This window comes from Ochotona curzoniae, unplaced genomic scaffold, assembly GCF_017591425.1.
Source record: "Ochotona curzoniae isolate NIBS_2020 unplaced genomic scaffold, NIBS_Ocur_1.0 scaffold_3890, whole genome shotgun sequence".
Taxonomy (NCBI): domain Eukaryota; kingdom Metazoa; phylum Chordata; class Mammalia; order Lagomorpha; family Ochotonidae; genus Ochotona; species Ochotona curzoniae.
In genome coordinates this window covers 31,317,585-31,343,583 of record NW_024467115.1, presented here as the reverse complement: position 1 = coordinate 31,343,583, position 25,999 = coordinate 31,317,585, and the positions used below count along the sequence as shown (strand labels likewise).

General features: G+C 42.6%; 1 protein-coding gene across 1 annotated transcript; it reads right to left on the bottom strand.

Moving 5' to 3' along the window:
• Positions 1 to 8,995: 8,995 nt before the first annotated feature.
• On the bottom strand, positions 8,996 to 25,636 carry MYCT1 (MYC target 1). Its single transcript, XM_040965216.1, has 2 exons — positions 25,466 to 25,636; positions 8,996 to 10,129 (listed from the first exon to the last, which is right to left on the bottom strand). Exons 1-2 carry the CDS (start codon positions 25,515 to 25,517, stop codon positions 9,618 to 9,620), a joined length of 564 nt encoding a protein of 187 aa, XP_040821150.1. The 5' UTR covers positions 25,518 to 25,636; the 3' UTR covers positions 8,996 to 9,617.
• Positions 25,637 to 25,999: the final 363 nt, after the last annotated feature.

The window sequence follows — 25,999 nt, the reverse complement described above, 5'->3', positions numbered from 1 at the left end:
AGACAAGACTAGGGAATCCATGTGCTCATAGGGGCTGTGGATTGACCAGGGAAGGAGCTATAGAATGTGTGTGGAGGAGGAAGGCTGCTGAAGGAGTACATCACAGGTGAGGAATGACTTCTGGGGGACTTCTGCCGACAAGGTCACTGTACTTGCAGGTAAATGAGGGAGCTGAGGTCAAGTGATTTAGAGGAGGGAAGCTAGAGGACCTTTCCACGTCAGACTGAAGCACCCACCCACATCAGTGGTCTGAGCTGGGCGGATTAGCTGTGACCACCACTGACCATCACCCACTAGTGTGCTCTAAAATTAGGGCTGAAGGCCTACCTGGCAGGGCTAGATCACAGCACCCACTAGTGAGTGTAAGAACAGGATATGGGTGATATTAAGCTTATCCATGACACTAACCAGCAAGCGATAGAAACTAGTCTGGGGGCAGAATCTACGGGAGATATGTGGGCTCAACCCTGTGAAACTGCAATTTCCATTGGTTTGCACAAGAGTTGGAATTGGTGACAGGTTGAACTAGGTCTGATCATGGAACCCCATGACTCTCATGGGTACTGGAGTTGGGAACGGGCTGGCTGGTCCAGGCACATCATCTGCAGGCATACCAAGGAATAGGGTGTGAGGTGAGCCAGGCTGTAACATCCACTAGATCAAACAAAGACCAAGACAGAGGGAGAAAACTATGTCAGATAAGGACCTAGTCCCTTCTGGCACATGTGAGACTTGTGTCTGGGAGTGGGCCTGGTGGGGGAACTTAGGGTATTCCCTTGATGGGCCATAGCTCCTACTGGTGAGCACGTGAGTCAATGCTGGGTGTTGGTCAGCCCAGACAGGGCTGTTCCACTTGTAAGCAAGTGTGTGCAATGCTTCAGGGGAAGAGGTGGGGTGGAAGGAACTGGGCAGGGCTGGAGCAAGCCATAGCACCATTGCATGTGCAGGAGGCAAGATGGAGTACAGGCCATGCTGTGTTAGGGCACCTACTGGATTGCATGAAAGCCAGGGATGGGACAGACTGGGTAGGGCTAAGCTGCAGCACCACCAGTCAGAATTGGTGCTGGAAGCAAATCAGGGTAGGCCAGGCTGCACTATGCGATGGCATAAGACAAGACAGGAGATGGGCTAAGCCATGCTTGTTCAGTGCAACCACTGGCATACACAAGATATGTGGTTGGGAGCAGATCTGATCAGAGAGCTAAGGGGATGCCCTAGCTGGACTGTGGTTTCTACTGGGGAAAGTGAAAGCTGCAATGGGGGCAGTGATCTGGGTTGGATATGGCTACAGCATCCCTCAGCATGGGTGTTGACTGGGTCTAGAGTATACCAAACTGGGCTGGGCTCCAGTACCCACTGACATTCACAAGAGCCAGAATGGGTATAGAACAGGCTGGGCTAGGTCTTGGTAACTGAATCTGGGGGTGGACCAGGCATGTCTGGGCTGTACAAACTAACAGTAAGAGCTGCAATGGATGTGAACGAGTTGGGCAAGGCCACAGTACCTGCCATGACAGGAGGTAGACCAGGTTAGGCTATGCCAAGGACCCACTGGTGTGTGTGAGATCTGTCACTGGGAGGTGACCTGACACAGGAGCTTGGGAAACATCTCTGTCAGGATGCTGTCTCTGCAGGTAAGCAGAAGAACTAAGGCTAGGAACAGCCCAGACCAGGGCAGGTTACAGTCCTTAGCTCAGCTTGTCACAGTGCTTGGGGACTTGACTGGACAGGTGGTCGCATCCATTAGCAGAAGTGTGGGCTGGATAGTGGGGTTCGTTGAGCTGAGTTAGGCTCCAATACACATTGATGTGTACAAAAGTGGAATGGGATGCAGGACAGACCGGAGCAGACTGCTGCATAAAGGCATGAGCAGAAACAGTGTGTGGGTGTCAGTCTGGTGGGAGTTATTGGGGGCTGTTCTGACTGGGCTGCAGTTCCCTCTGGTGTACAAGAGGGCCAAGTATGTGGTGGGCAGGGTTGGGTGGGGTCACAAGGAGCATCACAGGATCTGTGATCTATGTGTCAGAACAGGGCCTCCTCAGTGGCTGAAGATGGTGCAGTGGACAGCACACCCAGATGCACATGGAGGATATGGCAGTTCTTTAGGGTCTGCAGAGGACATCTAGTATAGATAGTGACAGCAAGTATGGGGCAAATGGAGAATGGGTGGACTGTGTCAGCCAATGGACCTAGAAGGATTTCCTTATCTTTGGAACAATGAAAACTACAGCATTTCAGAACGATCTACCACTTGAGCAGCACCCTTGGGGCATGCTGCACATCAGGACCCTGGGATGACATCAGGTGTCTGTCCTCCATCCCTGGGTTATGATGCCTTTGGGATGCTTGGTGCAGCTCCTCCCCTTCTCTCCAGATAGAGGAAAAAGAAAAAAAAATGGAAACCATGGTCTTGTCCACTTTCTGATATTTCTCAACCCTTCCCTCCCCAGGCAATGCTCCACATGTGCTTGCATCTTTCTCAACTATGTAAACATCATCAAAAATAAAGTTTTTTAAAATACAAAAAAGAAAGAAGAAAAGGAGGCAAGATGAATGAAAGGTATAAATAGCATCTCAACCAGATACAAAATTTCTTTGGTCAGTAACTTTGAGACTGGTTAAAAGCCTGGCTGTTACTCCTAGGAGACCCCAGAGAAGCTCCTGCCTGTAGCCTGGCCCAGTGGCAGTTGAGGTCATCCAGGAAGTGAACCAGCAGATAGAAGATCTCTCTATCCAACCTTCTCTGATACTCTTCCTCCCCCCCCATAGCTCTTTCAAATAAATACATTAAAAAAGAATGAAAATCAATCATCACAGGTAAGGTTTTGATGTGCTGGAATGGATAGCATGGGGTTGAAGCTGGATCTGTATTACTGACAGCATCAGGAATAGGAGGTACCAGTGATGGTTAACATTGTACAACGGCAGTCAGATAGCAAACTGACCCATGCGTATCTGAGGATGAAGTTATGCAGGTTGTGGTGGCAGTTACCCAAGCGGTTTGTTCAAAAATAAAGATCAAATTGAGAAATGATATGAACAAAATGAATAACAATTAATACTACTTATATAAGGAGTTCATAATAGGATCAAGGGAAAAGCCATCCAAAGAGAAAAATAAGAAAATTCACTGGCAAAAACAGATATAAAGAATCCTAGCTGGGAAAGTGAACTCCAGCAGGTAATGAACATAAGGAAGATTAAAAACTGGGAATCCAGTTTGGGGCGCCTCGGGTTAAGCTGCCACTTGCAATGACAGCATCCCATGTCTGAGTGCTGGTTTGGGTCCAGGCTACACCCTTTGTCATCCCCATTCCTGCTGATGCATCTAGGAAGGCAGTAGAACATGGCTCAGATATTGGCTCCTGCCACTCATTAGCAAGACCAAGATGGAGTTATAGTCCAGTCCAGATCTGTCACTTTGCCTTTCATATAAATCGTCATGTGTGAACCCTGTCCACCTCTCTTTCCACCACTCAAAGGTAAACTCTGAGCCATGAAAAACAGAAAGATGCAAAATGTGGGTGTTTGACAAGAACAGTACACACGTTCCTATTCAGGAAAATAGTGTGGAATTCTGAAGCATGCATTCAGTGGAGAATATTGACATGTCTAACTATTCAGCAGGAGTTCCCCATCCTTAAGCAATCAGGAATAAAAATCTGTCAACCCAAGGAAAAGGCTGTAGAGATATGTAAAGTGTTATGCAGAGCTCTGATGATCAACCCTCTTTGCTGCTAGAAGCAGTGCCCTTTGGAACTTTTCCTGCACAAACACTGTGATTTTGCTGTTAGTGCTTCAATTACAAAGTCGCACGCATCTTATATTTTTTCTTTGCTCAGTGCTTTGTCCATTATCTTAGCTTTTTCTAGGAAACTCTGTTATTGTTAGTTCTATACCACGTGACATTTTCCAGGAATGGACATAGATGATTCTGGTAAAACCACAAACAGCAATGCATAGGGCAAACATGTATGATGGGCAATATGATGTCTTCAGAGTAGAGCTAAACATGATGGCAAGAACCAAGCTGGATGAGAATTCCACACAGCACATGAGAACTTGGCAGCATGGAGAGGAAACCACAGCTTAAGACAAATATCTGACATTAGCACTAAACTGCAGGACGAGAACTCTCAGACCAGTAACACATTTCCTGTGCAGAGGCAGAAGGCTCCGAGTCTACAGATAATATCCCCAACTGCCGTTGGCCCAATCCCAGACTTGCATATATCTTCCCATGTCTTCATTCTCTGCAGAAGCATATCTGAGGTAGCTTCTCATTATTAGATTATAAAAGTATCTTAAGAAGCTCCAATCGTTTAGAACGCCAAGATTTAGAAACAGATTTCAATCAAGGGTATGTCGACCTAGAGAAACCACAGTGTGATTCACCAAGAATAATGGCATCTACTTGAGGATCAACATTGCATCGGAAATTCACACATATTCAAGGAGGTAAGGGGTAAGGTTTCAAAGGTGAAATGAGAAAGATCGCATAACTAATTTTGAAACAATAATCCTTGGCAACAAGGACTAACAGTAAGGGATGTGACAATCCAAGATTAAGTAGGCTGTGGTTGGCCATGTGTCCTTGGGAAATGATTGTTTTGTGTAGGGTTGTGGTGGCCTTTGTGAACGCTGGGATTTAGACCGTCTCCTGAGGGTCCTTCTCGATAGCTATGTGTGAGTGACGTCTCCTCGGCTCCCACGCCTCGTTTATGTATTCATTTATCATTAGGGCCTGGCACGGGCTCCTCCGCTGTGATTCTGCCAACTTTCCCAGAGGCATACATGTCTGCATTTCCTTTCTGTGCTTCTCGACCTGTTGTTTTATGTCTTCTTCTTTTTAATAGTACGAGGAGGAATGAGAATCACACACTAGGGAACAAAACCAAGCCAGAACTGTTCCATACTAGTTATCAGATAATGGAGGAGTAGAGTTACAGCGAGTGCATCCTACATATGTTGTTTGCCAACATTTTTGCTATTTTGATAACTACGGTGTTGGCTAAGTCTTCATCTGACTGTTGGTAATTTCGCAGAGTGAATCTTCTCTCTCTCTCTCTCCCCACTCTCTTTCCTTTCTCTCCCTCTCTTTCTTTTCTCTCCCTCTCTTTCTCTCTCTCTTTCTACCTCTTCCTTTGTGTTTGCAACTCTGCTTTTCAAACAAATGCATAAATCTTTAAAAAATTGCCTACAATGTTTTATAAAGTTCACAGCATGTATAAGGTGCTGTGCTCTTTCCATGCGTATTTTAGACAGATTTAGAAATAGCTGTGTGGTTGCTGCTCTTTGCCTCCTCTGCCCGCCAGGTCTCTTGTGGCAGTCCTCATAGTCTCTTCCTTCATTGCATTCTCTCTCCCTGAAGCAAGTCAAGTCTGGCTGTCGGTGACGTACCACAGGATACAGAATGCTCTCCTTTAGACACACAAAACCTAAAGTGTGCTCTCCCTAAAAGCCTATTGCCAACTTTTCCAAATAAAACTGTGCACCTAGCAGGTGCCATGGAACTGTGTGGCCCATCAAATGTAGTACCCTTGCAACAAAGTTTCTTTCAGAAAGGCAATTCCAACGTATATTGCCACCAGAGGTATGTAGGTGCACACTCTTCTTTTGTTAAAATTTTTAGAAGATTTATTTGTTTTTATTAGAAAAGCAGATTTACAGAGAGAAGGAGAGATAGAGAGAAAGATCTTTAGTCTGCTGGTTCACTCCCCAAGTGGCCGTGATGGCCAGAGTTGAGTCAACCCAAAGCCCAAGCAAGGAGCTTCTTCAGGGTCTCCTACGTTAGTCTCTCCCATGCTGTCTCAGCAGAGTCCCAAGGCTTTGGCCCATCCTCTACAGGTTTCCCAGCCACAGGCAGGATGGGAAGTGGAGCAGCTAGGACACGAACAGAGGAGCACACCCTTCTAAACACAGATGCCAACACTGGGCAGGTTCACCCTCTGCCAAATGATCAATTTATGGGAGACTCGACAACCTTAGCATTCTTTTTGAATGTGTGTGGACACTTTCCTAGCAGTACTACCAACTGCTCCAGCATATGCATGAACTAGGTACATATTCTCTTTCGTGACTTACCTGTTTTGATACTGGCAAACTAAATAAAAATTGTAGCAGATATTCTTTAAATGATGATATTCCTTTGGGCATAGGTTAGCCCTGGAATGCTAATATGTGTGCAACAGTGAATTATGAGTGCAGAAAAGGGGTTCAGGCAAGAGAAAGTGTCTAAACACAAAAAGAAAGAGGATTTTGTAAAATATCTGAAACAATAATTGTGGGCCACGAGGTTACAAATGGCTTTGTTTCACTCTGAAATTTAATATGTAGTTGTTGGACAATGTCCCTACAGAGGGGGAAAAAAAGCAATTGTGTGTGTGTGCAAGTTGTGACAGATTTGGGGCAGGGTTGTTGTTCTGGCTGAATTTGATAATAGTTATTATCAGGAAATCCCACGTAATAACCCTTCCTCCGTAACTTCCTGATTGTGTTTAACTTGTTAGGGTTGGCACAAGCGACTCCATTTTGCTTCCGACAAGTTCCACAGCTCTTGGCTAGTTTTTTTTTTTTTTTAACCAGAATGGAAGTGCTTTTCATATCTGTTCATATAAGTTAACCATAATAACTAAGGTATTGGCCACTTTTTAAACCATTTTATAGTGAAATGGGTTTTTTTTTATTCTTTTTTTATTTGCTTATTTGTTTACCTTTAAATTTGGATAACTGTCTTCTGGTGGGCAGAATTGCAGAATTTTTTAAATAATCAAAATTATGAATGCTTCCTTTATAATTTTTCATACCTGTGACACTTAAAAAGTACCTCTTTCTACTCCATAGACTTACAAATGTTTCCATTTTCTCCAACAAATATGACCTTAAAATGTTAATTAATGTTAAATAATTCCGGAATTATTTATTTAGCGAGTGTGGTAACAATCTAAATTTATATTCTTTGGCAAGCCACCTACGATTTTAACTTCATGAATTCATCGAGAATTGTTATAAGTGTATCTGTGAAAGAATATTTCGCATTATATATTTTAAAACTCTATAGTATATTTTTCCTTCTTATAAAGGTTTTTCTGTATCATAGTTTTACAATTTGCTGACTGTGATTTCTGGAGGGAGAAGTGTTATCGGTATTTTAATTGGCAAGGGTGTATTCAAATCTGTTACTGACTTTTTGGGTTTTTTTAAAGATTAATTTTATTTTTATTAGAATGTCAGATATACAAATGCAGAGAGGAGCAGAGACAGAGAGGAAGATCTTCTGTCCACTGATTTACTCCCCAAGCAGCTGCAATGGATAGTTCTATGTGGCCAGGAGGCAGGTGACAATCTAGCCAGATAGTTTAGTACTCTAGAGGAGTTTTTTTTTTTCTTTCATTTCCCTCGTTTGAGAGATAAAAAGCAGGTTTTATTCCCAATATAAATTTTAGGAAAAAAGTCTACGTTGTTTATTTCTCATAGCAAACATTAAGGATGGCATGCAAGTCAAAAATCAACTTATTCCTAGATTAATGCTCTCTTGAAATCCTATATGGCTATATGACAACTGCTAAATAATTTTCTTGTTAAAATCAACTGTTAACAAGTGGCTTTTCCTGTTAATACTTTTTCTATTCCTTTTTTTTTCCTCCTCTTCCTCCATTCCTTCTTTCCTCTTCCATTCTTTCATTTTCCTTCTTTCTGTATACGTTGAGAGCATCTGTCTATGGCTATTGGTGAGAATAACCGTCCTGGAGGACAGATGGACAGTATAAGCTAAATCAAACTAATAAAGAAAATGCTATATAGAACTCTTACTATGTAAGAATAAAATTGCATTCTTGACTCATATGCAAATGTTATTAGCTGTGACCACAGCATTGCAGAAACTATAACAAAACTACCTCTGCTTCACTGAAAACCTCAATATTCAGAGAAGTAAACAGCAATATAAGGTAGATTGTTGTTTTATCCCCAAGCTTTTTGAGTAGTCATAACGACTAATGAGAGTGGCGAGGTTGGGAGTCTGCACCAACCACACAGCTATCATTGTTCAGAGATGTTTCAGAGAAGTTGAAGCAGGGAATGCTGGGTGAGAATTGGGGATCACGGCGATGGAGAAGTCTCCATGGTAACGACGTCTTCATGTCACACTCTCTCCCAGTGACTTGTGCTGGTCTGCACAGTTGTAAGCGATGTCTCCGGACAAAGAGCTTCCCCAGAAACATGTATTCTTTAAGAAAAAATATGAGCTCATTGTTAGTATCAAAACTTGCTTCAAAAATTGGTTTGCTTATTTGAAGGCAGTTATGGAGAGAGAGAGAAGAGACAGAAAGAGATCTTCTACACACTGGTTCACTTCTCAAATAACTGCAATGCCAGGGCTGCTCCAGGGTGAAGCCAGGAGCCTGAGGCCTCGCTTGAGTCTCCGACATGGGTGCAGGGGCCCAATTCCTTGGATGGTCTGCTGCTGCTTTCCCAGAGATGGCAGCAGGGAGCTGGGTTGGAGGCAGAGTCCCCAAGACTCAAACTCAATGGAATGACAACGCCACAAGCAGGGAGTTATCCCACTATGCCGTCATCCCCTTCAAAGCTTCCTAAGAATATGATTCCAAAATTAAAAAAAAATCATCATCATGTTAACATTTCCAAGGGTTTTAGCTCAAAAATGTGAAAAACTGTTCTTGGAGTAAACACAAAAGCAGTCTCTCTTGGGGAGAAAGAGTCAAAAGCAAAGTGTTCTAGGCTCCCAGGAGGTCTGCGCCCTCCGAGCCCCATGCTTCTTGTGAGCGAGGGGCAGGGAGGGAATTTAGAACCTCCTGTATGCTGTATTTTTGCATATAACTAAAAATAATGAAGTATCAGTATAGCTCATTTGCCATTGTAAAGAATTAACTAACCATCTCCTTAAGATAGAGAATCGTTTAAAGAATCATTTTTTTTCTTTACAGTTATATGGAAAGTGAATGAGGATTTTAAACCCTGATTATCTAAGGTTTTGTTTTAACCTGAAATGCAAGGCTTTTCAGGTTGTAAATCTACAGACTCAGTCAATTGGATTCAGCCAATCTTTGAAAAGACTTGAGGGAAACGGCGCCTCTGTACGTAGCGTGTATAAACTTTTCTTCTTGTGGTTTACACCCTAGGCATACAGTGAAACAGTTATTTACGTTATATTTGGTATTACAAGAAATCCAGGGATGCTTTAAAGCATATGAAAAGATGCTGTCCACAGGCTACAAGCAATTACTATGCAATTTGTGGAGAGTTAGTCACCCGTGAGCCCCGCTGCTCTCCGGCCGTCCTGGGACCGCTCCCCGTGCATGCTGAGGCAGAACCACATACAGCCTGCTATGGCTGATTCTCGCATCAGCATCCCACGCTGAAGGTGAAATAAACAGCTGCTTAGGAAAACAGAGCCCTTTTTGTGTGAGATGTAATGTAAAAACATGTTCAAAGATGCTTCACATTGTGATGTCCAATTTATAAAAGCATATCTTAATTTGACTCATTGGTCATTTGGGACATGCCACAAAGTTACGTTTGGCCTATTTATGACTTTTTTTTTTTTTTTAACTAAGAAATGAGGAAAGGATAACAATGAAACAAGGCAAACACCCCACTCAGGAGTCAGGGAACGCCTTGATGATGGACTCATAGGCAGGAGGCGGTGCTGTTACGAGGCTGCCTCGGAGGTTGCTGCTGGACCAGTGCAAATCAGGGCGGCTCAGGCTGCGCGAGGCAGCGATGCCGGCAGAGGTGCTGGAGGAAGGCAGCGTCATCAGGTGACTGTCAGTTTCCACAGGAAGTGGCGGACATTGCAGAAAAGGGTGGAAAGTAGACGCCCGGAAGCTTGATTTTCTCGGAAAAGAATTTGCTTGGTCCAGGGAAGCTTGCCGCTGGAAAGTGAGACTGGCCAGACTGAGGTTGCTTCGACGTTCGCAACCACTGTGGCGGTAAAACCCAGTTCTGTGGAGGCCATGGGTGTAGGAAGACCTCGATCGCCTAGTTGAACTCCACTGCGAGATGGGGGCACTGGCTCTCCGTCGAGACAGACACACGAGCAAAGCCCAGATAAGTCCTCCCAGGACAAGTCCGATCGCCATGGACACAGTGAAGGACATGATAAGGTCCTCTGAAACAAAACAAAAACGAACAGCTAAATCACATTTAAAGTAGGTACGCAATTGAAAAACAGAGAACAAACTATAACCAACTAAACATACTGTTATCCTGTTTTACCCAACAACTAGGAAACGAAGATAGTCATACTAATGCCATACTTAAGTTGATACATTACAGAGTTGTAAATGTGGTCTGGACCTGATTTCCTTGTGGGTGGCAACAGTCACTGATGTGTCAAGTTGATACGGTGTTTAATCACCACTCTGCCTTCTCCTCTATCTGCTCCCATCACTCACACTGAATCCTCCCACCTGAGTTCCTCCTAACGCCTCCCTTCCTGTCTGCTTCTGAAATAGGAAGTGCTGCCATAGGACCGCCTGGCAAACTGAGTTATGTCACGTTTCCTGGACACCTGGCAAGTCGCTTATCTCTCAGACTCCATGGTGACAGGACCCGTGCCGGCCACCAGGCTTTTTCTCACTCCTGGTGATAATGGAGTTCCCTCCCTCTGAACTCCAAGTCTCAGAGTGCTCCAATTCACCAAAGTTGTATTTGTTCAGATTTCCTGTACTAGGGGTGGGGAAGAGTGGGAAAAACTTACTCCAGAGAGAAGTAATGCCTATGTCCATTTCTGAACTAAAAACATATTTTAGAATTAAGCTGAGAAACACAGTGTTTCCTTTGCATGAAAAAAAAAAAAATCTGTGGCTGCTTCACCAGCTACTCAATTCCTCATGGTCCATTTCAGAAGGGTTGAACAAGACTGGAGCTAGGAGCCAGGAATTCAACCCCGATATGCCTTGTGAATGTAGAAACGCAGCTAACTGAGCCATCACCACTGCCTGTTAGAAGGAAATGCGGATGCGTGCGCAGCTGAAGGTACGAATTGAACACAGGTGCTCTGATGTGCCAGTTAGAAATTTAAACTAGTGGTTAAGATGCGGGACATCTAATATTGTATTCTATCTGGTTTGTAGCCAATAACAAGCACCACCTGAAGCCTGGTATTAAAAAGTTAGTAGAGGTCTCCATCTAGTGGCTGTGAGTTGAATTGTTCCAGCGCCTGAGTGATTTTCCCAAGGACAGCAGAACCGAGCCGTGCTAAAACATTCAGAAACTTCTTGAAATTGTAAGACCACAAGCTAAATTTTGCTAGAGACAATGGGATTGCAAAAACTATAAAGCTCCTGCATATCAAAATAAACAGGAACAGACTGATGAGACAGTCTTAAAGTGGGAAAAACTGTAAGCCATATTTACGGAGTACTTCCCAACATTCAAGAAAAATGGAAATAAAGGACAAGTTTATTTGGGGTGCAAAAACTTTTTGAAATATGTACATGATCTATTCATTATTGTCTGATAACATTCTGAATGTCCCTTGCATATGAAAGACATTGACTTCCTAAGTACACAGGGAACTCGTAAAGCTCTATAGCAAGAAAACAATTAACTGATGTTAAGACGAGAAAAGGTCTTCAGCCGACTTTTTTCCAGAAAAGGCATGCAACACGAAAGGTTTTCAACATGATGAGCCCTCTCAGAGAAATGTAGACCGGGCTATAATCAGGTATCCTATCACACTTGTCCCAGCTGTGGGCTGAAAGGCAGAAGATACGTGCTGAGGTGATGGGAAGAAAATATTGATCTGGTCATTCAGTTGATACAGCCAGGAGAGAAACAAGTATGGCGATCTCTTTCAAGTTAAAAATGGAGCAAATAGTCGATTCAGCAATTCCTCCAGAGACACATTCGAACATATTCCTACTCCTTGAAATGCAGCCAGCGCCTCTCAGCTGTGTGCACCCGCGCGTGCATTGTAGGGTGTTCACGACACTCAAGGTTGGAATGCCCAAGGTTCATGATTGAAGAGATTTATCACATAAAGATATCTGTTTCATATAATGTAATACAATAAATATAATGTAATATAATATAATGTAATACTATTGGGGTATTATCATCCAGCTTTTTACAAAGAAATACTCATTGCTTTGGAAGGTCAAAGATGCAAAGAGAGGGACCGACAGAGAGAAACAGAGAGAGATGTCTTTCATCCACTGGTTCAGTTACCATGTGGCCACCACTGGAAGCAATGGGCAAGGCTGACACCAGGAGTCACGAAGGTGGCAAGGCCTGAGGCACTAGCGCCATCTTTTCCTGGTGCGTTAGCCGAGGGCTGGGACAGAGTGGAGTATCTGGGACATAAAGTGGCACCCACATGGATACTGGTATTGCAAGAAGCAACTTTAGGCACAACACTGCAATACTGCCCCACATCCATCCTTTTCAAAAATAAATCCTGTTATTTGCAACAACTTACATGAGCCTGGGGGCCATTGTGCCGAGTCACATAAGACAGACATGGAAAGACAACTGAATGGTCTCATAATAGCATATTATATGTTTGCAATTAATGAAGAGATTCTAAAAGTTATCATATACCCAAAAAGTAACTGTGCAAGATGATAGATATGTTAAGTAGGTTGATGGCAATAATCATTTTATATTATGTAATATTAAAATTGCATATCATACATGTTAAACATGTAACATTTATTTGTCAGCTGTACTTCAGCAAGTATGGAAGGGAGAAGCAAGACAAAGGAATCAAAGGAAGTCCGTGTCACCTTGAAAAAATGATGTTGCCTCGGGAACCTCTCAGTTAGACTTCGTGCTTTGTCCTTGACTTCAGGGAAAAATAACCGAGTTCCTCCAGCTGAAGGCCACTGCCAGGCCTGCTCTGGGTGTAACATTTGCGAATGTTACACTGCTGGGAGAAAAGCAGCCAACAGCTGGCTGGCATTCTAGTCCTTGTTGATGACTTTTTTTTTCTGCTACATGTGTCTGTGGGGGCCAAACAATGGCCAGAGCCAGGGAACTGGGGAAAAATCAGAATGGAAGCCACTGAGGGCATGTTTGACATGCATACAATAATTTCTAAGAGCTTCTGTGGAAGCCACTGTACTTGTGGGTAACTGAGAGAGCTGAGATCAAGTACATGAGATGGATGGACCCACAGGGCCTCTGGATCAGGCAAAGGCACCTGCTGGCATATGTAAGAGCCAGGACTGGGAGTAAGCCAGGCTAAGCTTGGTTGCAGCACACACAGGTGCCATGGGAATTGTGTTTGGGGGCAAGACTATTAGGGGTTTTTTGAGGTGGGTCCAGTTAGGCTATAGTACCCACTAGTGCATAATAAAATATGTCAGGGAGTGAGCCGGACTGGGCTGGGCTAAGATGGAGCATCCGTTGGCAAGAGCTGGAACTGGGATGGGCCAGGAGTGGCCAGGCTAAGCCACAGCACTCCCCTGTGCATGCAAAAGCAGGCTCTGGGAGCATGTCTGGCAAGTGGCACCATCTAGGCTGCAGCACTGCTCGTTGACTCAAGAGCCAGTTTAGGAAAGGCTTGGCTGAGCAAGGCCACATTACCTGCCGGTACATGAGAGTTGGGACTGGAGGTGGGACTGGGCAGGCAGCTGTACCGACCGTTACTTGAGTTGTCTGGTTCAGGCAGCAGGCTGAACCTGACCCTGCACCAAGTAGTGCACACAAGAGCTCTGTCTTAGGGCCTCCCAGGCGAGGTTACCCAGGGGGCTGCCCAATTACATTTCTGCGCTCAATCCTTGCCTCAGGGAAAATCACACAGATATGTGGTCTGAGCCCAGAGCACATGTTGAGGGTCTGGGACACCTCAGTCTGCTGATTCCCATGCATAAAGGCAGAACACACCCAGATGCACATGAAAGATAAGGCAGCCAGCTCATCTGAGCCAACAAAGGTTGAGCAATTCAGGCCTGGCTTTCAGCAAACGTCTAGATCTGTAGATTCAATGGCATAGGCATGAATAGCCAACAGGCCTCAGATAGGATTTCTCACCTCTGGGGCAACAAGACTAACTACTCAGCACAATTAAAACCATCTGAGTAACACCCATGGAACATTCTTTCCCTCTTGGGATCTCTAAAGCAACATCAAAAAACCAGCTCTGGCCCCAGAAGTTGGTGTAGTCTGATAGCAAAAAGTGGTGCGCTCCCCCACCCCGGATACAGCAGGGAAAGCTGAAGCACCTATCTCACCTCCTTGTCCCCGATCCTGATCCGCCTCTGTAATAAATGCTAAAGGAAAGAAGGAAAAGAACAAAGTTGGGGAGCGTACGTAAGTCTGAGATCTTACTGTAAAATTCAACAGGTGGAATGAAAGAGCTGTAACCGCGGAGACACGCTCACACTGATCTGTCCTTTGGAGTTTAGCAAAATCATCAAAGGGATTTAAAAAAAAAAATCTTAGAAAATTCAGCTGGAAAAGCTGAACATGAATATTAGTAAAAAGCTCAATTTCTATAGAATATGCAGAAATTTAATATTTGATGGGTAACTCTGGATTTGAAACATGAAAACTAAAATCCTCAGCCATTACAATTTTGGAGGACAGCGTAAGAATACCTAAATGACTAATTAGGGTGAAGTTTGATAGTTTCCAGAAACCAACATTTCGTGTTTAGATAATATCTTTGTTTGCTGTTGCAGTAACAGATTCCTTGAGATTGGATCATTTATGGAGAGGAGACCGGGGCCGGGCCCAGCGTTGTGGGGCAGTAGGTTACCCCGCTGTTTGGAATGCTGGCATCTCTTATGGGAGCTGATCCAAGTTCTGTCCCACACCACTTCTGATCCAGCTGCCTGATAAAGTGCCCAGGGCAGTTCTTGAGTCCCTGCCACCTCTGTGAGAACCCTGCATTAGCCTGGCTGCTGGCTTTGGTCTGGGACGGACAGGACGGCTGTAGTCAACTTGGGAGTGAGCGAGCGGATAGAAGATTTCTCTATTTCATCTTGTCTCACCCTGACTTTCCCTGTAATGCTGTCTTTCAAATCAATTTGAAAGAAAAGTGGGATTGATTTTTGTCACAGTGTTGAGAGCTGGGAATGTGCTGGCATCGGCTCTTTCGATGAATAACTTGTAATGCAGAAATTCATAAGAAGCAGAGAGAGCGTGTAAGCTGAGACCTGTGAAAGCAAACCCTCACTCACATAAGAAAAGCAGGAATGAATCCCTTCGTGAGGGTTCAATCCATGCGCAAACACTCCTTTTCAGGCTACACCTTGCAAACCTTGCTGTACCAATAAATCAAAAAATTATGTGAGTTACAGTGGAGACAATACTGATGCAAATGTTCAAAGATGCACAGATACATTTAAACTGGAGCTGCAAAAACATTTCAAAGAAAATGAGTTGGCAGCACAGACAACCAGATAAATATTTACAAACATACACTTATCTGACAGCAACCAGTGCATACCAAGGACTTTTCCCTTCAGTAATAAGACTAAAAGAAAATCAAAACAGATCAAATAGTTGAACAAACACTTCTCAAAAACATAAAGACCAAAAGGTGAGACAGAGAAAGCTTAGCATCAAGAGACAGTACTTTTAAAAAATAGTTCTGAGCAATCAAGACTCTTGGCTTTTTAAGCCAATTAGCTTCTGTACAAACTGCTGAACTCTGCCATAAGCAGCTAGAAGAAGGAGGGCAAGTGTTCTAATAGATTATTTGCAAATATGGAGTGTGAGTGTGGCGTAGCAGTGGGATCATGGTTTACTTATCTGCTTAACATCATTTGCACTAGAGAAACGCAAGGCAAAACCACAGTAAGATTCAACTACTTGCTAACCAACTTGTCTCTCCTTCTTTCCTGTGGGGTGTGTGTGTGTTTAATTGTCTCAAAGTAGCCTGACTTAATTCTTCTATCTGTATGCTTTGTTTTGTTGTAAATAAATCCTGGTTTCCTACACACGTTCATGCCCCCAGCTTTGAATTCTGACACATGTGCAAGAGCGAGCCTGCAATAAGCCTGGCATTACTTGAGAGTATTTAAGCGACAACACGGATCCATTTAAAAACATTTACAAGAAGAGATATTGCAGGTTTATTCTGAATTGCCCCAAACTGCACTTAGCCATGGTTCCCATCATTATGAAAATAAATAACGTAAAATACTTAGAAAATATTCTGCTACATGTAGAATAGATACGAAATGTTCCACGTGAGGGAAATAAGTTGTACAAAGAATAGAAACTTTGCGACTTCATTGGTAGGAACATTGCCAGCGGAGTGGTTTCCTCTGGTGATGGCATAGTCACGATGACCAGGAAGAGGCATTCGGAGACTCTGGGAGCTGGTGATTAAATTCTCTGTCTCAACCAACCTTTGCTTTAATCAGTGTGTATGCATTTCAACAAATGTAAAAATTCAACAAATGTTCTGCTGTGCCTTGTGCACCACATTTTTGGTTTATTTTGTCATTGTATTTAAATATGTTTATAAAACATTGAAGAAAATTGCTAAAAAATACTTTGAATTCCCTATAAATTATATGAATGCTGAAGTTACTAGAAGTATGTTGATATGTTCCATTTACTTTGAAACGTATCCGCAAATAGATTAATAATTAAAACTAGAAGCATTTTAATGATGTGATCACACTGGTAGATTTATGAGTGTTCATGGACATGTTCAAATGTTTTTAGATGTTTAAATATTTTAATAATAAATTGTAAGAAAAATACATGGGAGAATGTCATGAGTAGCTTATATGCGGTATATTCAGATTTTTAATTCAAATGGTCAACTCCTAGAAAACACAAATTTCTGTAACAGCAATCAACAGAAAATCTGAAGGATTCTTTATTATTAAAGACATTGCAGCTTTTACCTAAACTCTCCGAGCTACAATTATTGATATCAACCACTATCTAACAGCGTACCTGAAAACCATGACTGGGGGTCAGGCTAGGCAGGGCTCAACCACAGTACCCACCAGTGACTATCAGGTCAGTTGTGGAACATGTTAGGCTTGGTGCTCATACTAACCAGCACACAAGAGGACTAGGTCTGGGAGCAGATTCTGTGGGGGATCATGGGCTCACTCCTGTTGGACTACCCTACCAACTGGACTGCTCCAGAGCTGTGAGTGGTGACAGGTTGAGTTAGGCACGATGACGGAATTCAGCGACACTCATGCATTCTGGGGCCACAGGCACTCCCAAGAATTTAGTGTGTAGTGGGTCAGGCTGCAAGATTCACCAGCATACATAAAGGCTGATTACCAAGGTGGATACTGTGCCAGGTAAGTACTTACCACCCACTGGCATGCGTGAGATCTGGGTCTGGGAGTGAGTCTAATGGGGGAACTCCACTGGTGGGCCACAGCTCCCCTTGGTGATCATGTGAGTCAATATTTGCTGTGTCAGTTGGGAAGGGCTGCTTCACTTGTTGGCAGGTGTAGGGGTTGGCTCAGTGTGGTGGATGGGGAGGACTGGGCAGGACCAGGCCAAACCACAGCACACTGGCATATAAGGGAGTCAGGATGTGGTGTGGGTCATACTGGACTCAGCTAGGCTTTCACCCGAGCAGGTTTACATGAAAGCCAGGGATGGGGACAGGTGGGGCAGGGCTAGGCCGAGAAACTCAAAGTGAGAGTTTTGAATAGGGGCGGGCCATGACAGGCCAGGCTGCAACATCTGATGGCAAAGTCAAGCTGGGTGATGAGTTATGCTGGGCTGCGTCAGAGCAACCACCAGCACAAGCAAAATATGTGGCTGAAAGTGAGCAAGGTGGGGGAGTTAAGGGGATTCTCTGGCTGGGCTTTAGTTTCCACTAGTGAGCATAAGAGTTGGAATGGGTGTGAAGATCTGGGTTGGACATGGCTACAGCATCTCTTGGAGTGGGTGTGGACTAGGCCTGAGATATGCCAGACTGGGCTGGGCTTCAGCATCCACTGATGCTCACAAAAGCCAGAGTGAGTATAGAACAAGCTGGGCTATGTCTTGGCATCCACTGGACAATGTGAAAGCTGGGTCTGGGGCTGGATCAGGCATGTCTGGGCTGTTGCACTTAAGAGTAAGAGCTGAAATGGGTGTGGGCTGGTTGGGCAAGGCCACTGTACCTGTCAGGGCAGGAGATGGGTCAAATCAGGTTGAGCCAAAAACCCACCAGTGTGCTTGAGCCTGGCCACTGCAAGATGACCTGATGGAGGAGCTTGCAGAACTCCTCTGTCAGGATGCAGACCCTGTAGGGGAGTGAACGAACCAAGTGCCAAGGAAGACAGAACAAAGTGGACACCTCTCCTGGTTAAACTTTGACATCGATTATTTGAGCAAATGGGGGTTGTAAATTGGATTATGTCAACAAATGGACCTTGGAAGGATTTCCTCTTTGATAGCAAAGAAATCGCTATCAAAACCACTTCAATAGAACTCTCGGAACATGCTCCACATCGGGAACCCTGGGACGAGATCTGGGATGGTCATCCCACATTCACAGGTACTGATGCAATTGGACTGTTAAAATCAGCCCCGCCCTTTCCCCACTTTCCGCATATTCAGGAAGAAAAGTGGAAATTGGAGGCAATTGCTTCATTTACTTTCACCCATCCCTTCACCTTCCCCACTCTAACCAGTGATCCACATGGGCATGCATCCCTCTCAGCCATGCAGACATCGTCGAAAATAAAAGGAATTTGTTATGAAAAAGGTAAATATAAAATTAAATAAAAACATGAAAATAAATTAAAATAAAATTCATAAATCATGTGTGGAAATGCAGACATTTCTAATGACAAGAGGGAACTACAACAGGCTGTTCAGGATTGTTGTGAAAATTATATGGCAATACATTGAACACTCTAGGAGAAATGGACAAATTCTTTGACACATATGACTTTCCAAGATTGAATTATGAGGAAACAATTGAAGAAAATGTGTATATATACACAAGCAAATATTATTCAGATATTAAAAAAACAGTGAAATTCTATTTGCCAAAAAATGTAACAAACTGGAGGGCATTATATTACATGAAATGAGCCAGACCTCAGACCCAGAAAGACACATACCATGTATTTATATCCTATATGTGAGAACTAAAATTTTAAAGGCAAGCAAAATTATAGAAGAAGGAAATGTCTGGGTGTATTGGTATTGCTACAACTGTAGTTTTATGAAACATTGGTTTGTATCTGTCAAATCTGAGGTTCAGAACATTATACTATTACAGATTTAAGGATCTGTGCTTGCGTTATAACTTATGCTACATGGGTGAAATGGTCATTGCCCTATTTAATGATTGTGTGACTAAGGTATTTCACTTTTTACTTGTTGACTTTCTTGCTTGTTGAAGTATTGAGTCTTTTGCTGAAGTTCAAATCTGAAATATGTTATCTCAAGTGTTAAACAAATATGACAGAAAAAGGGAAAGAGAGGCACAATGGGAGGAAAGGAGGAAGGGATGGAGCAGGGAAATGTCATCGTGTTCTTAGCATTGTATTTACAAGTTGCATAAAATCTGCTAAATACTAATTCAAAATTAAAAAAAAAAAACAGAAGAAAACATTAAAACATGAACTGGCCACTAGAGCTAAAGAACTGTGCAAATGGACAGCGAGCACCTGAAAATGAGCTCTTTATCACTGTTCATCAGAGCAGTGCAAGTTAAGGACCTACTGAGGTGCCACCTTGCTCCAAGAAGACGGTCTATTAGCAAAAAGGCAAAACATGACAACTATTAGAGAACATGGAGGAACGGGAACCCTTGCACACTGTTTGTGTGAGTGTAAATTAGTACACCCATTGTGGAAAACCATCTAGAAGTTCCTCAAAAACCTAAAAGTTTAAAAACCTAAAAGTTTAAAAACTCCTAAAAGTTTAAAAGCCCATTTCTGTGTGTACAACCAATGGAACTAAAATCCATCTTTCAAGAAACTTCTGCAGTTTATTGCACCACTATTTACCACAGATAAGAAATGGAAGTCACCTAATTCAGTCCACTAATGAATGAATAAACTGTGGTATAAATACACAGTGAAATGCCACTCAGACATAGAAAGCAATGGAAACATGGCATTTGCAACAACAGTATAGACCTAAAAGTCATTATGCCAAGTGAATTAAGCCAAGCACAGGAATATAAGTATCACGTGATCTCTCACATGTGGATGAAATAAATTAATTAATAAAAGGGATCTTGTGTCAGGTCACTGCTGGTTCCCAGAGATGTGGAGGACAAGAGGCATGGGCCACCAGGGAAGGGTCACCGACAGCTACTAGGCTACACCCACATCAGCAAGAAGTTCAGAGGGTTTATTGCACAGAAGCATCATGGACAAAAATGTTAACAAACTGTGTACTTCCCTATTTAAAAAACTTAGCCATGGAATTTTGGATTGAAAAAAAATGACTTATTTAGATGAATATCATTAAGAAAATGCTGAGCATGGAAATAAATACTCTTAGAAGAACATGAAGTGTGTATGCACGTATGTATGTGTATATTTGTAAACGTAACGACTGTTACAGAAACACTGTTTAAAATGTATAGTGTTGATGACCATAAAGCTTTTGTCTAAATAAGGATGTGAAAAAAAAAAACCCTAAAGTTGTAAAACATCAGCTTTTGATGAGCACTTAGCCAAGAGAACTAAGTTAGTGGTCTGCTCATGTGAGGTCTGCAGCCAGCTTAATGGGCTCACTCAACATTGTTCAGAACAGGAAAGAAATTGTATCTCCCACTCTTTAAATTCGTTTAGTTGTAATTACTATGTAACAGATTCAACATAATTTGTCAATACGACTCTGAGAACATAATGACATTCTTTGCCTCTTTTCCTCTTTCCTTCTTCCTTTCTCTGTTTTCATCTTTTGAGATAACACAGTTTAGATTTATATTATAGTAAAAGGTTTAATACTTCACGGAATAGGATAAACAAGTTTGTTGAGTAACATGGTATTTTAAAGACTTAGTTAAAGTTAGAATTGGATAGGGGAGACAGAGAGAGATTCTCCCACTCTTAGGGGTTCACTCTCAAAGTGGCAGCAGCCAGCAGGGCAGGGCCAGGCAGCTACCAGCAGCCTGGAATTCCATGTGGTACAGTAGCAGGGAGCTGGCTAGGCAACAGCCGAGCTGGGACTAGACCCCATACTCATGGGATGTCCATCTCACGGATGGCAGCTTAACCTGTAGCAGCATCAGGCAGGCTCCAGGATTGTTTCTATTCTTAAAAATATGAAGCCAATATGAACACATGATAGAATCAGATAGAATGAGATTTGAGTACACAGAAGTGTGTGGTGACATATTTGATCATTAAAAAAATACATAGGAGTGATCAAAACATACCAAAAGGCACAAATTACTGCCAGAAATCTTTCCTTCCAGAATTATTATCTCTAATTTTATTTTTAAAAATAAGATACTTATTGATCTTGGTATTGTAATCACTGAAGCTGTATATTTGATACCAAGCCAAAGTTCTAGAAATCCTGGTGTCTCTCCCTCTCTCCTTTCAAGAGGCACCCCACCTCCTGGCTTTCTCTCTGGAGGTGTGTTCCCCATCCCTCCTTCTCTGCTCACCTGGTCCCTTGGAAAATAAACTTCTCTGTCTGAAATTTAAAAAATAGAAATTCTAATACTTAAGAAAGAATTAGAGGTCAATATCACTCATTGACTTACATACAGAATTTCTAAAGTTGTAAGGAATTTGGAGGGGCCCAAGGACTTGAGCCATCCTACTCTGCTTCCCCAGGCACACTGGGGGGAGCTGGATTGAAAGTGGAGCAGCTAGGAATTGAACTGGAGCCTATATGGGATGCTGGTTCCCCAGGTGGTAGTGTAACACACTACACTACAGTCCCAGCCCCCCAAAATAACATTTTTTTTTTAAAAAAAAAAACTGAAATTAGTAGATAATTCGAGAGTAAAAAAACAGCATTAGCTTGCATGGTTATGTTTCAAAATGTTAATAGTCTAAAGGCTTCCACCAGGTAACTTTTTACCACAAACTATAACCTGAAGTCAATTTTCTCCAACAGGGTATAGGGGCGGTTTTGGAGAGACCCGAGAAAAGTTTGCAGGGTTTTACAGAATGAGACCACCGCCCTCTGATGAACTGAAGCAGGTGCTGGGGTGTCCTCAGAAAAATCACAAAGGGGATCCTGGCTACTCAAAGCGCAAAATACAGAGCGGGCTGTGCCAGGGGTGACAGTCTTACAGCTACACTGCAGGCACCCGGTGCAGCCCTGCCACCTGAGACCGCTGCAGCCATGCCCTGTGCCCCTGGGACAGAGAAGAGCCTGGAGCAAGATTAGGAAAGGAAAAGCCACGCCTCTGATCCACCTTACGCAGACTGTACAACTGAGACTCCAGCAGTCGGGAAAGAAGCAGTGATCCCAAAGGCAGCAAAGGCACATGACAAACTTAGGTCAGCAGGTGTCAGCAGAGGCCAAGACTTGAAGAGTCAAAGCCCCTTGGCCTCCAACGCTTTAGCGCCTGTGCATCTCAGTTCTTCTGCTCTGTTTTTACACTGAAAGAAAATTCTAGCAGGGAGGAAGGCAGACTTGAGGTCACTAGCTGGCAAGTGCTCAAATTAAACTGGCTCAGACGCCTGGACTGGCATTGAGAATCTTGAAAACTGCCTCCAGCCAGCTTTTCCCTCAGTGCCCAGGACTCCCAAATACATGAATTCTAGTTACACCGCTGACTTCCCCAGCCATGGTGGATATTCCCCCTCCTACTCTGTGCTGCTAATGTTTTCCTCCATCTCCATGAAGTTCTCAAACAATGCCTGATTCAAGTCACTAACGCCTAACACACTGTCTAATACGGTCAGTCAACACTCTTGTTAAACTGTGGAACTGAATGAAATTGAGTTAGTAAGTGGAAAGTCAACGACTAGGAAGTACTTCTTACAATTAACTTCCTACTTGAAGCCACTCTAAGAAGAGAAGGATTTAAATGCAATCTCAGCTATGGATTTGCTTACATCTTATATGATCAAATCATTGTGATTTTTTCATGCATTGTGTTGTTCAATAATGGTACACGCTTACATTTGCATTAGTGTGGACACATCATGAGCTCCAACAATAGGATACTCTTGGGAAAGACATCCTTTTTCGAGAATCTATTCGTGAAATACTATGCCCATAGCTTCTCCTAATTTTTTCACAAGGCTGGACAAAGGCTAGGCATAACGCACAGCAGATAAATGAAACTATGTCCTCTCTAAGGCTCTTAGCGTTAAATAAATAACGGGGTTTAGTGACCTGGGTCTCCTGTTTGATGGGAGCAGGCCACAGGGAACGTCCAAGGATCATGTTTCCTGCTGTTAGGGGGAGGTGAGGTGCAGCTCCAGGAGTAAAGGCTGGAAGTGGGGAGAGGCATTCTCTCTCTGTGCCACAAGCAATTTCAAAACAGCACTTGCCCTGATGACCTGTACGACGTGAGACTAGCGTGTGAAAACTGAAAACTCAAGGCATTGTTGTTGATCATAACAGCATAATTATCTTCTTTCTTGTTACTCAACAAAGTAAATCAAAAAAGCAGTATTTGGAAAACATATTTAAATCCTTATGCCTGTTAAATCCAGGAAATTCGTATGGTTTGAGATTTAAAATTTGCTTTTTAAAACTATTTTCTATCACCCTCAGAATGCAAAAGTGCCAAGCAGATAAATAATTTTGATAAGCAATAAAATAATTTGTTACACTGCATTGTGCAAGTTTTTCAAAATCATACTTTTGGACTATCGGTGGCAAATACACGAAAGAAAGGAAAATGGAAAAGCTGAATAAATTGGGGGAAATTTTTATCTTGCTTGCATTTAATATTGCATCTCTTACAGTTTATGCCAGATGAAATACTGCAATTTATCATATATTTTCCCCAAATCACCAAATACTGCATCTGCTTAGCAAATTTGTACTGGTTTTGTTACTGCTTAGCAATGTACCCAGTCCCATTTGGGCATGCTGTATTTCCACTTTATTTACATGATAAAGCACGGGAATGCTGGCACCCGTCTTTGGATCAGTAAGTTTGAATTCCCTCTTATGTACAGATGTTCCTGGTACAGTATTTAGATTTTTTTATTATGAGTAGATGAGCTGTAATTACGCTCTTGAAAAATTTATGGTGTTTTAGTGATCATTAGCTTCCTTTTGGTCATCAGAAGTAATTGCCTTTTGCAAAGCTGAAATTCAATGTTGAATGATTTGTAAAAACTGGATTTGGCTTTTACACATTAATCTTGCCCTTTATGTTACCCTCAATTTGAGTAGTGTGCATACATATTTATTTTTAGGATGACAAATTTATCTTTGCCATATTCTATTTTTTGCATGTTTCGCATGTTACTTTTTCTGGAAACGAGGGCATTGAGTAATCATTGTCGCCAACATGTAATGAAATTACTATTCGTGCTTGATTGGCAAAGCCATTTTGCACAATGTACAAAGCATGCTTTGCTTTCTTGTTTCAATTTTGTTGTACAATTTTGTGAGGATGTTCACCCCAACTCTGCAGAGTTAAAGCAAACATCATCAACTACCAATGAGAGCTGCTAGAAAGAAGTGCTAGCAGACAGGTCAGGCCTCCTGGGACTGTGAACCGCTGCTGCTTTCCCCCTTCACCTGCAGAGTCACAAACCCTCCTGTGAGCCGCAGCGGAAGGCTCGCCATGATTACGAGATGATCAAAACGCTTTCTGAATGTACAGAGAGGGCTAAAGATCTCTGCACAAACTCCGTTTTCTCCATTAAGTTATTTTTCCTCTGAATTGAATTCAATCCTTCCTCCTTCCTCCCTCCCCCATTTCTCAGCATCTCACTTAGCCCTTTTTCCTTGTGTGAGTCCAGTCTGGAGCCACTGGCTGTTCTCCTCTCAAGGACCTGCTGCTCTTGACAACAGCTGGAACATTGCACTGGTAACCGCCTGCCATTGGCTGTAGCCAAAATCACAACTCTGGCCTCGCTCCTTTTCCCACTGTAATAGGCTTCCCTTATAATGCTGCCTTTTTCCACGCCATCTTTCCTGATTTCATAATACTGTTCCATATTGCATCTAAGTCATCCTCTCCAAACGTATTCCTTTAAAATTAGAGTTGTGTTATTTAGATTCACTTTGGAAAACAATATTGACAAAATCAGTTAAAATAACCTTCACAGAGCACTTTGACATCATTAAATAAAATCTATAGTCCTTAAAGCAAATTAAACTTATTTCTTCTCCTAAATCCATATTCAAGACAGCAATGACTTTCACTTTGTATTTCTTTTCTTTGCTTTCATTGATGTTTGTTTTATAGCTGCTGATCAGATGCTTCTTAAATGACCTCATAGCCCAAGCTAAAGACATTTATATTTATAGACTTCTGTGGTAATAAATACATTAAGATTTTAAGTAATCAATTGACAGAAAACAAAATGTCTCAGACACTCTCAATGTTTTAATAAATTATGTAGTGCATTTCTCTCCATTCTATTTTTAAGCTAAAAACAATTTAAAAAGACCTTACCCCAAAAGTTTTCAGGCCATGGACTCCCTAAACTTGTTGTGTTATCAGCCATAATATCCACAAAGGAGAGAAGAAAGAAAAGCCAGCGTGTCCAAGAGAAGCAATGTGAATCCAAACAAGGGAAAAATAATTTTCACACAGCCCTTCATGTACTTGCGTTTGCATGAAGGGAAATAAGTGTATCATATTTCCTGCTTTTATACTCAAATTAGCAACTGTTTTTCTTATCTTGGAATTCCACTCGGTTCCTGAGACACAAAGCAGTTTCCTTCTCGTCATTTCCTCCGCTGAGTTGCTAAGCAGTCTCGGCTCAATCCCTCCACATCTGCCTTGGGACCAGAGGGCCTGTTCCTCCCAGTTTACCTCTTGCACACACTTGGGGTGACTTTGGCACGGAGTTGAGAAATGAACTGGCCTCCAGTGCTTGCGAATTGTATTTATATAATTATTTGAGGGAGGATGGGGAGCTCAGAGTGTCCTATGCAGTTCAAGTTTATTTAGTTTTACCTCTAACCCTCTGTTAAAATCTCAGTT

Coding starts and splice junctions, on each gene's coding strand:
- MYCT1 (XM_040965216.1), bottom strand. CDS start 25,517: ATGGCTGATAACACAACAAGTTTAGGGAGTCCATGGCCTGAAAACTTT. Junction 10,130..25,465: donor ATGGCCTGAAAACTTTTGGG/GTAAGGTCTTTT, acceptor GTTTTGTTTCAG/AGGACCTTATCATGTCCTTC.